Source organism: Sardina pilchardus, chromosome 14, assembly GCF_963854185.1.
Source record: "Sardina pilchardus chromosome 14, fSarPil1.1, whole genome shotgun sequence".
NCBI lineage: Eukaryota > Metazoa > Chordata > Actinopteri > Clupeiformes > Clupeidae > Sardina > Sardina pilchardus.
In genome coordinates, this window is record NC_085007.1 from 149,692 (window position 1) to 162,725 (window position 13,034).

At 44.7% G+C, this 13,034-nt stretch overlaps 1 protein-coding gene across 1 annotated transcript in view; it reads right to left on the reverse strand.

Annotated features, from left to right (window-relative positions):
- Positions 1-1,642: 1,642 nt before the first annotated feature.
- Positions 1,643-13,034, reverse strand: part of LOC134101183 (anthrax toxin receptor 1-like) — a 47,524-nt gene continuing 36,132 nt past the window's right edge. The window contains exons 16-17 of the mRNA XM_062554781.1: positions 9,755-9,835; positions 1,643-2,026 (exon numbers count right to left, since the gene is read on the reverse strand). Of these exons, the coding sequence (XP_062410765.1) occupies positions 1,643-2,026; positions 9,755-9,835 (465 nt within the window). The remainder of the gene's footprint in view (positions 2,027-9,754; positions 9,836-13,034) is intronic.

The window sequence follows — 13,034 nt, forward strand, 5'->3', positions numbered from 1 at the left end:
TAAAAATAGTTCTGAGGCATATCTGCAATTGGTCTTTTTTCAAAAGAATAAAACAGCTGAATGAACTTCCTCCAAGAGTGATGATTCCATAATTGACCAGGGCTTGTACAGGGATTGTCCTCCTATGAGTGATAATCTACATGTGTACATATGAGTGATAATCTACATGTGTACATGTGAGTGATAATCTACATGTGTACATATGCTCTCTGTCCTGGTGCTTGACCCTTACAGAGACCACGACTGGCAGCCTTCAAATAATAGTTCACAATGGCAAACCGATGCTTTGCCATTTATAAAACTCTGTGTGTGTGTGTGTGTGTGTGTTTGTGTTTGAATTTATAAAGTATGTATGTAGCAAAGCCCTTAAATATGCTAATAGGAACACATGAACTTACATTAATTGTGGGCTGTGTTTGTGTGTGTGTGTGTGTTGTGCTGTACTATGCATGTGTTAATGTCATATTGATCTGTTTCTAACAAGCAGATAAGAGTTAAGCTGACATATTAGTCCATAGGTTGCAAGGGGCGTTACCCTGAGAGATTTAATAGAGACCTTTGATCAGTCTGTACAATTAGATACATTGCTAGGTCCATAAATGCAGGCTGGTTGATACAATGGAATTAATTGGCCTCTGTGTGTGTGTGTGTGTCTGAGAGAGAGTGTGTGGCTCTGTTATGTTGTGTTGTGCCCTCAGTCATCTCTCGGTATCTCGATATGTTCATGTTTCAAATGGAGGTTCACTCGTAACTCTTGGGGCCAGTCAATCAAGTTGAGTGTTTCCATGGCGACGATAAGCTAGTGCATAGCTTGTCATAATGCCGCAGGCCACCTTCAAATCATTGCCATGTGACACACTCAAAGGCACTGTGCGGTCCAACACCTGTGATGAACGTAAGCAAAAAGCTAACCAGCTACACTAGCTTGAAATGCCCTTTGCTAATATTGCCAAAGCTTTAGCTTAAAAGTTACTGCATCCTTTCTATACCTTTTGAAAAAATATATTCAAGTTACAAGCAGGTAACCTTTGTCCTTTTGTTTCCCCTTGGCATGTGGGAAGCTGCAGTACCACCAAGCATCAAAAACATACGCATGATAATATATCATACTGAGCAACATGGCATCACATGTGCACAGATCTGCAAATGCATGCGAGTCTAGTCTTCAGAGAGACAGAGGGGGAGAGAGAGCAAGAGAGGGAGAGAGAGAGAGCAAGAGAGTGAAAGGGAGGGAGAGAGAGAGAGCAAGAGAGGGAGAGAAAGAGTGAAAGGGAGGGAGAGAGAGCAAGAGAGGGAGAGAGAGAGCAAGGGAGGCAGAGAGAAACCGTGAGATGGAGTGAAAAAAGAAAAAAGTGACAGGAAAATAGCGAAAGACAAGAGAGAAAAAGGAATATAGATAGATAGATGGACAGAACAGACAGAGGGAGAAAGTCAATTGTGTGAGAAAGAGAGAGAATAAATTGCTTGTACTGATAGTTGATTGGCTCAGAGTCCTCCATCTGTGCTGATAGTGGTTTGAGGTTTGAGAGCCATCATCATCCTCATCATCATCTGAAATGCCCTCCATGCCCGCTCAGCCCAGTCCATGCCAGCTGGGCGTGCGTAATCCATGCCCCGTCGCATGCGGGCACATGACCGCAGATCAGCAAGACGGACGAGGTGGGGGTCGGGTGGGGGGAGGGGCTCTGCCAGGGGGAGAGGCCTGAGGGGGGGGTGGCAGGCTTCCGATTGGCGACGGCGGTGCAGGGGGCGGCGGCAGGCACGCTGAGTTGGGAGGGAGCTCTCTCATTGGTGGAGGCATGTGAGAGGGCGGGGTGATGGTGTTTGGGGGAGGTGTGGAGGGCAGAGGGGGGAGGGTGGAGGTGGGTGTGGGTGGGGTGCAGGGGCTTGGGGGCAGCTTGCCCTGGGGTGCAGGTGGGCTATAGGAGTGGGGGAGGGTGTAGACGGGGGTGGAGGGGTGGTTGTAGACGACTGGATAGCGAGGTGGAGGGTAACTCTTCACCCGGCTGAAACTGATGCAGCGACCCTGCAAGAGAAGACAAAGAGGACAGTTGTAAGCAGACAGGTCAACATCGACCCTTTAACCAGAGACTCACTAGTACACTGGCCATTAACCAGAAGCCATTAGCCATTTCCATCTCCCACCCTTTAACCAGATGCCCACCAGTACACTCGCCATTGCTACCCATTAAAGAGGAACTATGCAGGTTTGGCAATTTCTTTGCTGTTTTTCGCGCTCATTTTACGCTTGCAGGTTTCTCTGCAGAGCTTCCCCTACAGCTTTAGCGTGTATCATGGGCGTCGTTAGACCTGGGCATTCGGGGCTAGAGCCCCGGATGTATTGGGGATAGCCCCGGATCTCCGTGCCTTACAAAATGATGAAAATCGCCACAGAGGTTTTTTTTATAAGGTTCGAATTGAATGCCACGGTCAGCAGCCCCTAGCCTGACGTGATTGCCGCTAGTGGCGTCTAGATTTCTAGGCTAAGCAGTCACAACTTTGCCTGAGAGCCAGAAACACAGGCACAACTGCAATATTGTTACTCTTGTTCGCTGACGTTCCATATGGTGTCGGAATAAATTGTTGCAAATGCGACATCAGTGTTCCATGCTTCCCCCCTCTGTCGGGCTGACTGCCAGCCTCTGTAACTCGCTAACTTTAAGACCGTTCATTTGGATAACAAAGAGATAACTTACTCACGTACGTTACCTAACAGCTCTGTTGGATAGATTATCGAAACGTTCTGCACAAGCATTCGTTTTCCATGAACTTGTTCCATTAAGTCTACTAGTACAGTAGTCAACAGTAGTAAACACGTAGTATAGCCTACAACAACAGTAGTAAACACTGCTAGTTACCACAAAACGAGTGGAAGAGCCAGGCTGGCCGCACGTAGATCTCCTAGACAAATATAGGCTACCAATGATTTCCATGCAAATTGAAAATTGGACGAGGAGTTGTGTTGGATTAATCCATTTACAGCGATTAGAGTGGCACCTGGAAATGATGCATTCATTCATCATGTCACGGGCAGAAAAAAATGTTACTATATATACAACATGAAAAAAATATTTTGGACCTGGCTTTGTCTAATGTTGAGTTTTTGAGGTTTGAAATATATGCAAATTAGTGCATAATTAATGAGATAAAGGCAAATTAATTAGCATATTCAAACATTAAATTACAGAAAACTTCCAATACATTTTTCAGTAATCAGCTGGCAAAGTTTCATGATGATATCTGTAAGTAATGTTTTTTACCCTATTCACCTGTAGTGTCTCGCTTTGGATAATAGTGGCAGCTAAATGGATAAATGTAACATAGGCTAACTGTAATGTAAAGTCGACTGATTTAGTATTAATTACCAAGCTGATCCAATGAAAAACATGGCATATTTATTATAAAACAACGCTACCTTTTTTACAGAGAGATCATGTCTTTAAAAAAGTAATCTAACATTTGTTAGAAGATTGAATACAGACAAACAATCCATTTCTGATGATGGGTTCCATAATTGTGTTTAAGCTAAAGACACAGTGTGGTGCATGTGTCAAGACCACAGTAGGCAGTAAGCAGGGCCTCTGTTTAGTGGTAGCTTACAGCTGACACGTTATAAATTGCAATCTCATTGGGATTATAAATCTTTTCTGTTGCGGGGAAAAACATCCCCCCTTCCTCTCAACACTGGCAGCTCTCTGTCTGTTCCTCTCTCCCTCTCTCTCTCTGTCTTTCTCTCCCTCTCTCTTAGACACATCCCTGTGTGTGCTAGCCCAGGGGAGGGGGTGCAGGCTAGGCTGGGCCGGCCCTGAGCCTTAATGGCTTTAGCAGACAGGAAAGCACATTCCAGGAGACGGAGGCAACATGGATACTTAGTCTGGCTGCAGGGAGGACCATACAGCACTGTGTACCATCACCACCATCACAGACCATACACACTGTAACACACACACCACCATCACAGACCATACACACACACACCACCATCACAGACCATACACACTGTAACACACACACACCACCATCACAGACCATACACACTGTAACACACACACACACCACCATCACAGACCATACACACTGTAACACACACACACACCACCATCACAGACCATACAGGGGCAGCCGTGGTGTACTGGTTAGCGCATCGGGCTTCTAACTGGAGGGTTGCCGGTTCGATCCCCGACCAGTCCACCACGGCTGAAGTGCCCTTGAGCAAGGCACTTGAGCAAGGCACCTAACTTCTCTCCCTCTTTTCGTTGGGGTTTTGGGTGACTACTTTGTAGGTTTTTAAGGTGTTTTTGAGCCATGGAATGGTCCAATAAAAGGGGTTTTAAAAGTCAAAAGTCTCTCTTTAGTTGGTCTCTCCTCTATCTCTCTCCATCTCTCTCTCTCTCTCTCTTTAGTTGGTCTCTCCTCTATCTCTCTCTATCTCTGTCTATCTTTAGCTGGTCTCCTCTATCTCTCTCTATCTCTGTCTATCTTTAGCTGGTCTCCTCTATCTCTCTCCATCTCTCTCTCTCTCTCTCTCTCTCTCTCTCTTTAGCTGGTCTCCTCTATCTCTCTCCATCTCTCTCTATGTTTAGTTGGTCCCTCCTCTCAGTTCCACTTTCTGCCTGTCTTCCCTGCCAAGCTTGACAGAGATGGTCAAGCTGGTTTTCTAGAATGACCAACATAAGCTGGCATGGCCAGTAAATACCAACAATGTAGACCAGCAACACCAACTAAAATGACCAGCTTGAGGTGGTACGACAATCAAAAATCAAAACCAGCTGAATTACCATCGTAAGCTGGCTAAACCAGGTGAAGGTATGTTTTCACAAGAGTTTTGCTGGTCTAGCTGGTCAACCATCATAGGGTGGTCAAACAAGCTACAATCTGTGGCTGCCTGTCTCTCCATGCAATCTGTTGCCACATTTGTCCCTGTCCATCTTTGTTTTTTTTCTCATAACTCTCACATCTCCCTGCCTTTGTCTTACACTAACACTCTACATTTACATTAAGTAATTGCCTTGCTCAAGGACACAGTGGTGTAAGCCAGGAACTTAAAGAGGAACTATGAAGGTTTGGCGATTTCTTCACTGTTTTCTTCCCCTACAGCTTTAGCGTGTATACTGTATTTCACAACACTCAATTGGCCAGTCTCATGAGCATGTGAGGCTGTGATACTTTCTGTTTGTCAGTGCACCGGCCTGGTAGCACAAACCTGCAAGTGTGTTTTTTTTCTGCTCACAGGCACTAGAGGGAAGCGAGACAGCCATCATAACCGTAACTCTGAAGCTGACCCTCTCCACCCCCCTCTGTCTCCATCTCTCTCTCTCCTCTCCCCCTCTGTCTCCATCTTCTCTCTCTCCCCTCCCCCTCTGTCTCCATCTCTCTCTCTCTCTCTTCCCCCTCTGTCTCCATCTCCTCTCTCTCTCCCCCTCTGTCTCCATCTCCTCTCTCCTCTCCCCCTCTGTCTCCATCTCCTCTCTCTCTCTCCCCCCAGCCTCTGTCTCCATCTCCTCTCTCTCCCCCTCTGTCTCCATGTCCTCTCTCTCTCCATCTCCTTCTGTCTCGGTCTACACTTCTGTGTTCATCTACTGCCATGACTTCTTCATACAGCCTGATGTGACGCAATGGAAAGGCTTGAATAGTGTTTCAACGCCTGTGTTTTTAACCTCTTTGTTAATCTCCTCTCTTTGTCTACCTCTCCCCCTCTCTCTCTTCCTCTATCTTTCTCCTCTCTCTTTTTCTCTACCTCTGTTTTCTTCTCTCCTTCCTACTCTACCTCCACTGCTGTACTTCTCACTCTCTCTCTTTCTCTCCTTTCACCTCTGTTCCCCCACCCTGTCTGTGTTGGTGTGCCCTTATTAAAAGCAGCTGATGTCTAATGCCAGTTCTCTCTCCAAAGCGAGAGATTTTCCACTGGCTTTGGAATGGGGGATGGGGGGATTGTGGGAAGGATTTGGAGACAGAAAGGGTACACATTCTCCACAAACTGCATGCTGGGAGGCAGGAAACCTTAGGACAGGCACGTGTGCGGCGCTGCTTTGGCAGCATTAGGTGTCAAACTGATGCAAAGAGTCTCAGTGGCTCAAGGATGCCATGGGGAAAGAGAGCATTACATGGAGAGTCGTGGAGAGCCAGGGCTGTACAGTGCCACATATCTGTCACATGCTACAGAAAAATCTATCTATGCCATGGATGATTTACCAACATAGCACTGGTGCGATATAGTGTTGTGTGTAGCAATACAATGCATGCGTGTGAGACTGACAAGGAGGCTACACCAATTGCCCTCCAATGTGATCAGTGCAGCTGGCTAAATCAGATGGGATTGCAACGTGTACATGCAACAAAAAAGACCAGTATTCTAAACGTTTTATACATGTTGCACACGGAGCGCTACTATACTTCTATGTGATTAAAAAGCACGTCTACTGTATCAAAAAAATCAAACACCAAATCTTGCAATTGAGCAAGTAATAGTTTGGCCAAAAGCGAAAGTAGGCCTATCTTCCAACCGAGCCAAGGTGCATTCAGATCAGGCAATCAGAGGTAGGCTAGAAGTTTGAGTTAATTGCCTAGTTGCTTTGCATTTTCTGTTCCGTTTAAAATTAACATAGAATCCACACAACGCCTTTCGAAAAACTCCATCGGGACCGTTCACTTCTATCTGTCAAATTTGAACCTATTTCATGCGCAACATAACACTAGTCTTGCTTAGTAGTGCCTTTACAATAATATTATCAGTTCCCAAAAAACTTTATGACACTTTAAAGGGCTGCTTTAGCCACAGCTATCTTCAGTAAGCTACCTACTGTATGTGTATTCTACTAAAATCACATCTCCTTATTCAAAAATAGTTTAACTGACCGGGATTTTGATTTTACAAAAACACAACCAAAAAATACATCATGCTGATAGTTTTTGCTCTTCTCAATCCAGTTGCAGTAGTCCATCAACAATTGATGGTCTGTGATGAACGGCCCTATTTGTGATTGTTTTTAGAGATTTTAGAAGTTTTATAGCGATGCTACAGATTTTGTGGCTGATGCTACAAATCTGTTAACCTCTGTAGCACCAGTGCTAGGTGCAAAAAAAGTGAACCTACAGCCCTAGTGGAGGCAAACTGACCCAAGAAACAGCAGTAAAGCCGGCAGTCGTCCTGCCGTATTCCCCTCCCCTCTCCTCCTCTTCTCCTCCCACCTCCTCCTCCTCCTCCTGATCCACCTCCTCCTCCTGATCCTCCTCACACCTCCTCTTCCTCCTCCCACCTCCTCCTCCTCCTCCTCCTACCTCCTCACACCTCCTCCTCCTGATCCAACTCCTCCCACCTCCTCCACCTCCTCCTCCACCTCCTCCCACCTCCTCCTCCTGCTCCCCTGTTCTCTCCATCTGTCTCTGAGCTCAGACGTCAGACACTGAGACGTGCCAACGAGTCGCCTGCTTTCCTGCCTTTGGGATGAATCTACTTTTCCATTGTCAATAAACAACAGCCATTGTGCGCCTTACTGTGTCCCTTGAGCGGTTGTGCTGTGAAATCTACAAAGATTCTCGGCTGTGTGCGTGTGATGTTATTTATAGTGGTGGTATGAGGCTGTAACCAGTGACCGATGCTGTGTGTGTGTGTGTGTGTGTGTGTGTGTGTGCGCATGTGTGTGTGAGTGTGTGTGTGCATGTGTGTGTGTGTGTGTGTGTGTGTGTGTGTGTGTGTGAGTGAGAGAGAGAGTGTGTGTTGAGCTGAGGAGGAGGAGGAGGAGGAGGAGGAGGAGGAGGAAAGACTTATATCGAGGACTATATGGAGACTAGACTATGGAGACAAGACTGGAGACTATATGGAGACTAGACTATGGAGACTAGACCAGGGACTATATGGAGACTAGACTTGGGACTATATGGAGACTAGACGGGACTATATGGAGACTAGACTATGGAGACTAGACTGGGGACTATATGGAGACTAGACTATATGGAGACTAGACTGGGGACTATATGGAGACTAGACTATATGTGACTCTCCACGGCAAAACCAGTTGCTTGTCGCAACAGGCGTTTCCGAGAAAAATGACCATTTATGTTACTTGTGCTAAAATCATGGATTTTTTTTGTGTGTGTTTTGAAACAGTGGGAGGTCTACACTGTACGGCCGTGAATACATTTCGCTGAAAAACTTTTCTAGTTTAAAAACGTGAGTTTCTTGAGGTAAGAAATATAACTCCAGAAGAATGTTAGCGGCGTCTCGTTGTTGCCCCTCTACTCCAATATTTACGGTAAATACACTCATTGACGACCACCAAGCTATCCGCGTGCTGTGCCGTTGTAAATACAAGTAAGTACCATAAATCTTGAAGTAGCTGCGACCTTACAAATCGTTTGTGAGTGTTGAGTCAACTTCAGAAGCAGATTTCTCAACTTCTTTGAATGTTTATATTTCAGTAATATGACGTTCAATTCATTAGATGTAGGTATCGTTTTGAAGGTTGATTATGCCCTTTCGTGAAAACTTAATAACTGTAATTTTGAAAATTTGAACAATGTGACTGATTTCGCTGTGGAGGGTCTCATATGGAGACTAGACTATGGAGACTAGACTGTGGACTATATGGAGACTGGACTGGTGACCGTGGAGACTGTTTGTATTTACACTAGAGCTGTCAAAAATATTACGTTATTAATGCACTAACGCTCTTCCAGACCTGTGACAAGTTTTTTCATGGCCACGTTAGAATGTGCTGTGGCCACGTTAGAGGAACTACAGGACCCGGCTGTAAACCAGAAGCAAAACAGTAAGCGCGCCCCACAATACCATCGTTTAGATGTCCAGCTGAAGACGTTCAAATGGACACTGCTAACAAACTAATGAATGGAAAGTTTAGTTGTAAAACATTGCCAGGGTCAGTTGATAAGAGCAAAGTTATCTGCATGTACTGTCGATGTGAACTTAGTTACCATTGTAGCACGACTAGTTATTATTAGCCGCATTGAGAATTTGCTCGAAACTGAGAAGTAGGTAGAGCAGGTGTTGGGGCAGACGCAGTTGCGCTAATGGGAGATTAGCCTACTGGACTCGGTAATGAGAACTATCTCAGGGTAACGTTAATGTGAGTGTGTGACATCCCTCTGGCTCTTCTCTCCCCTTCCTACTACTGCGTTATCTGTCTTGTGCCTGCGTGCGTGCGTGTGTGTGTGCGCGCGCGCGCGCACGTGTTCATGCACATTCGGATTGTGTGTGAGAGAGAGAGAGAAAAACTATGTTTGAATTAGGCTTGAATTAGGCTACAACAATTCAGAGCTTTTTGCTGTTATTGCAGTATCTGAACTTCTAGGAGGAGAGATGTTTGTTTCTTGCTCAGTGGTGCTGCCAGCACTGTGTCATCTGTCCCAATAGCCTACTTATTGACAGTATTACTACAGACATGAATGGCTGTAACACTATACTGTGGTTTGCAATAAAAATAAATAAAACAAAAACATTTGCACAAAGCAAGCCTATCCACTTTACTTTGAGTATTACAATGATAAATCAAGGGACATTTTGAACAGATAAAAATGTGCGATTAATATGCGATTAATCACGAGTTAACTAGGACATTCATGAGATTAATCACGATTATTTTTTTTAATCGATTGACAGCACTAATTTACGCTGTATGTCTCCACAGCAACAGCACTGTGGGACCGAAGAATGAGGAACAAGCTCAACTGATTTCAGATCAGTCGTATCAGCCCCTCGTCCTTTATTGTCTTTTCTTTGATGCCAAAAGGCTCTTACCTTCTCCCCAGGCTGCGGTCTCATCACTGATACTCTGTCATAGCCTCTTCTTAGCCACACCCAGAGAGCGTCGATCTTACCCTGCAAAAAATGACATGCCCATAAGGCGCGCGCACACACACACACACACACATATGCATTCTTAACAGTATCCTTTCACATAAGACACACACACACACATACACACATATGCATTCTTAACAGTATCCTTTCACATAAGACACACACACAGACACACACATATGCATTCTTAACAGGATCCTTTCACATAAGACACACACACACACACACACACACACACACACACACATATGCATTCTTAACAGGATCATTTCACATAAGACACACACACAGACACACACATATGCATTCTTAACAGGATCCTTTCACATAAGACACACACACACACACACACACACACACACACACACACACACACACACACACATATGCATTCTTAACAGTATCCTTTCACAGAAGACCAGTGTTGGGAAGGTTACTTTAGAAATGTAATGTGTTACAGTTACAAGTTACCCTGTTTAAAATGTAATAGTAGTGTAACTATTTGAATTACTTTTTTCTGAGTAACGTAACTAATTACTTTTTGATTACTTTTTGATTACTTTTCTGATTTTTCTAATGATATGTATAGTCCCCAAATCCATGCGAAGATTTTGGCCTTGGTCTACAGGCTGCCGAGCAGTTCTGTACGAGTGCACAAGGCAGCATGGGCATTCAATACATGAATTAGCATCACATTTTTAGTGAGGATAATATAATGATAATCATAATACGTTTACAGGCAGGCATGTAGGCCTACGATGATGGCGCTGTAGACGTGATAGAGAGATACACATTTTTCTCCAGTAACTGTAATATATTACTGCTACATTTATTTTGTCATTAAATTACGTAACTCAATTACATGTAATGTGTTACTCCCCAACAATGCATAAGACACACACACACACATATGCATTCTTAAAGAGGAACTATGCAGGATTGGCGATTTCATCTCTGGTTTCGGTTTCGTTTTTCGTTTTCGCTCGTTTTATGCTTGCATATTTCTCTGCAGAGCTTCCCCGACAGCTTTAGTGTGTATATTTATACATATATAGGCTATATATAAATATATAAATTGCGTCTCAGACTTCCAGATGTAAACAGGAGACGTTCGTCTCCTGCAGAAACTGCAAGGTTGCAATAGCGGATAGGGACACTGGGGGCGGGTGGAAATATTACTGTTTTCAATGAAACTGGTCAGTCAAGCAAAACAACGATTACTGAGCGATTTTATGAAAAAGTTTTATTGCACAGATGCTTTTCAGCTTAAGCCTACCTTACATTGACAGACATTGAAAGATTTTTGAAAGACTACCGTCTCAGACCCTCTCACATCTAAAGACAATTCATTGAGTTTCTAGTCACAGGCCAGTCTCAGATTAGGATTTTGCAAAGACTGTGGGTCACTATTTACAAGACTGCTGCTAGATTCCTTCAAATTATTTCCATCGTGCACTAGGCTACACGTCAACATCAACAGGAACTCACATGATAGCCTATTCATATCAAAGTAATTTTTTCGCGTTTCTGCAGCATTGTTTCATGTGTGACATCCCTAACATGTTTGATATTCCATTACAAGTCCCATGATTTCCTCCCGATTTTGGAAATTTAGTCGCCGACTGTTAAAACAGACCAAAATCGTACAATGTAAGCCAGCCTTTAGCGTCTTGTAATGCGACATGTTCAACGAACCGCGATTTATTGTCTGCGACATTCTACGACGTTATGACCAAAAGTCTAGCATGTCAGAATTTTTGGGGAATCTCCTACGACTCCCGTGTTGACACTTACACTGTGACGACACACAACAAGAAGGCTACGATAGATGATCTTGTAATGTGGCCACTCTTGCGACCAAGCGATAAGATAATCTGCCTAATCTGACATGGTCAATCATAAAAGATAATCGTGAAAGACAAAAAATTGTGTAGTCTGTACAGGTCATAAGAGTGTGTGTGTGTGTGTGTGTGTGTGTGTGTGTGTGTTTATGTGTAGTCTGTACAGGCCATTAGCCCTAAAAAGGTTGAGGACTTCTTCTCTAAAGAACATGTTCAGAACTCTAAACACAGATGGATGGCGTGAAGGTACAGCTAGTTTTGTTGAAAGCCAACTGGGATCCAAGCTGCTGTGCATGTGTATGTGTGCGTGTGTGTGTGCGTGCGTGTGTGTGCATGTGTGTGTGTGTGCATAAGTGTGTGTGTGTGTGTGTGCGTTAAGTTAATCATTTTTCCTCTCAACACAGCGGTGGCACTAGACGAGGATCTTAACCTACTTAGTTCTGTGACGCAGGAAGAAGCAGAAAGTGTGATGCCACGTGTACACACACAAACACACACACTCATCTCCCTACACACACACACACACTACAGGAAGTAGCAGAAAGTGTGATGCACGTGTACACATCCACTTGACAAGAAGGAGAGAGAGAGAGAGAGAGAGAGAGAGAGAGAGAGAGAAAGAGGAGGGAGAGAGAGACAGAGAGAGAGAAAGAGGAGGGAGAGAGAGAAGAGAGAGAGGAGAGGGAGGGAGGACAAAAAGGGAAAGAATTTGTTTTGTTGTGAGAGGCGCCCTTTGTGTGTGTGTGCATGTGTGTGTGTGTGTGTGGGGGGGGGGGGGGTCAGGCTAGCGCACGTCTGGTTCAGATTACCTTCTCCAGCTGACTGGGACGTTATGAAACAATGAAGCATTAGCTGACTCCTGAGCACAGCAAGGCCAGCAGTGTGCACACACACACACACACACACACACACACACACACACACACACACACACACATGCACACACACACACACGCACGCACGGACGCACACACACACACACACACACACCACACGCACACACACACACACACACGCACACACATGCACACACGCACACACACACGCACACACACGCACACACAGCCACGCGCAAACACACAGAAATAGGCAGGCACAACACACACACAAACACACGCACACACATACATGCGCAAACACACACACACACACACACACACACACACACACTCAAACCACAGTTCCATCAAATTTCCATTACATCATCACGCAGTATAATACACACCACCAATCACATCACACTCATCTCTCTACTATACACACACACACACACACACACACACACACACCTCCCTACTATACACACACACACACACACACACACACACACTCATCTCCCTACTATACACACACACACACACACTCATCTCCCTATT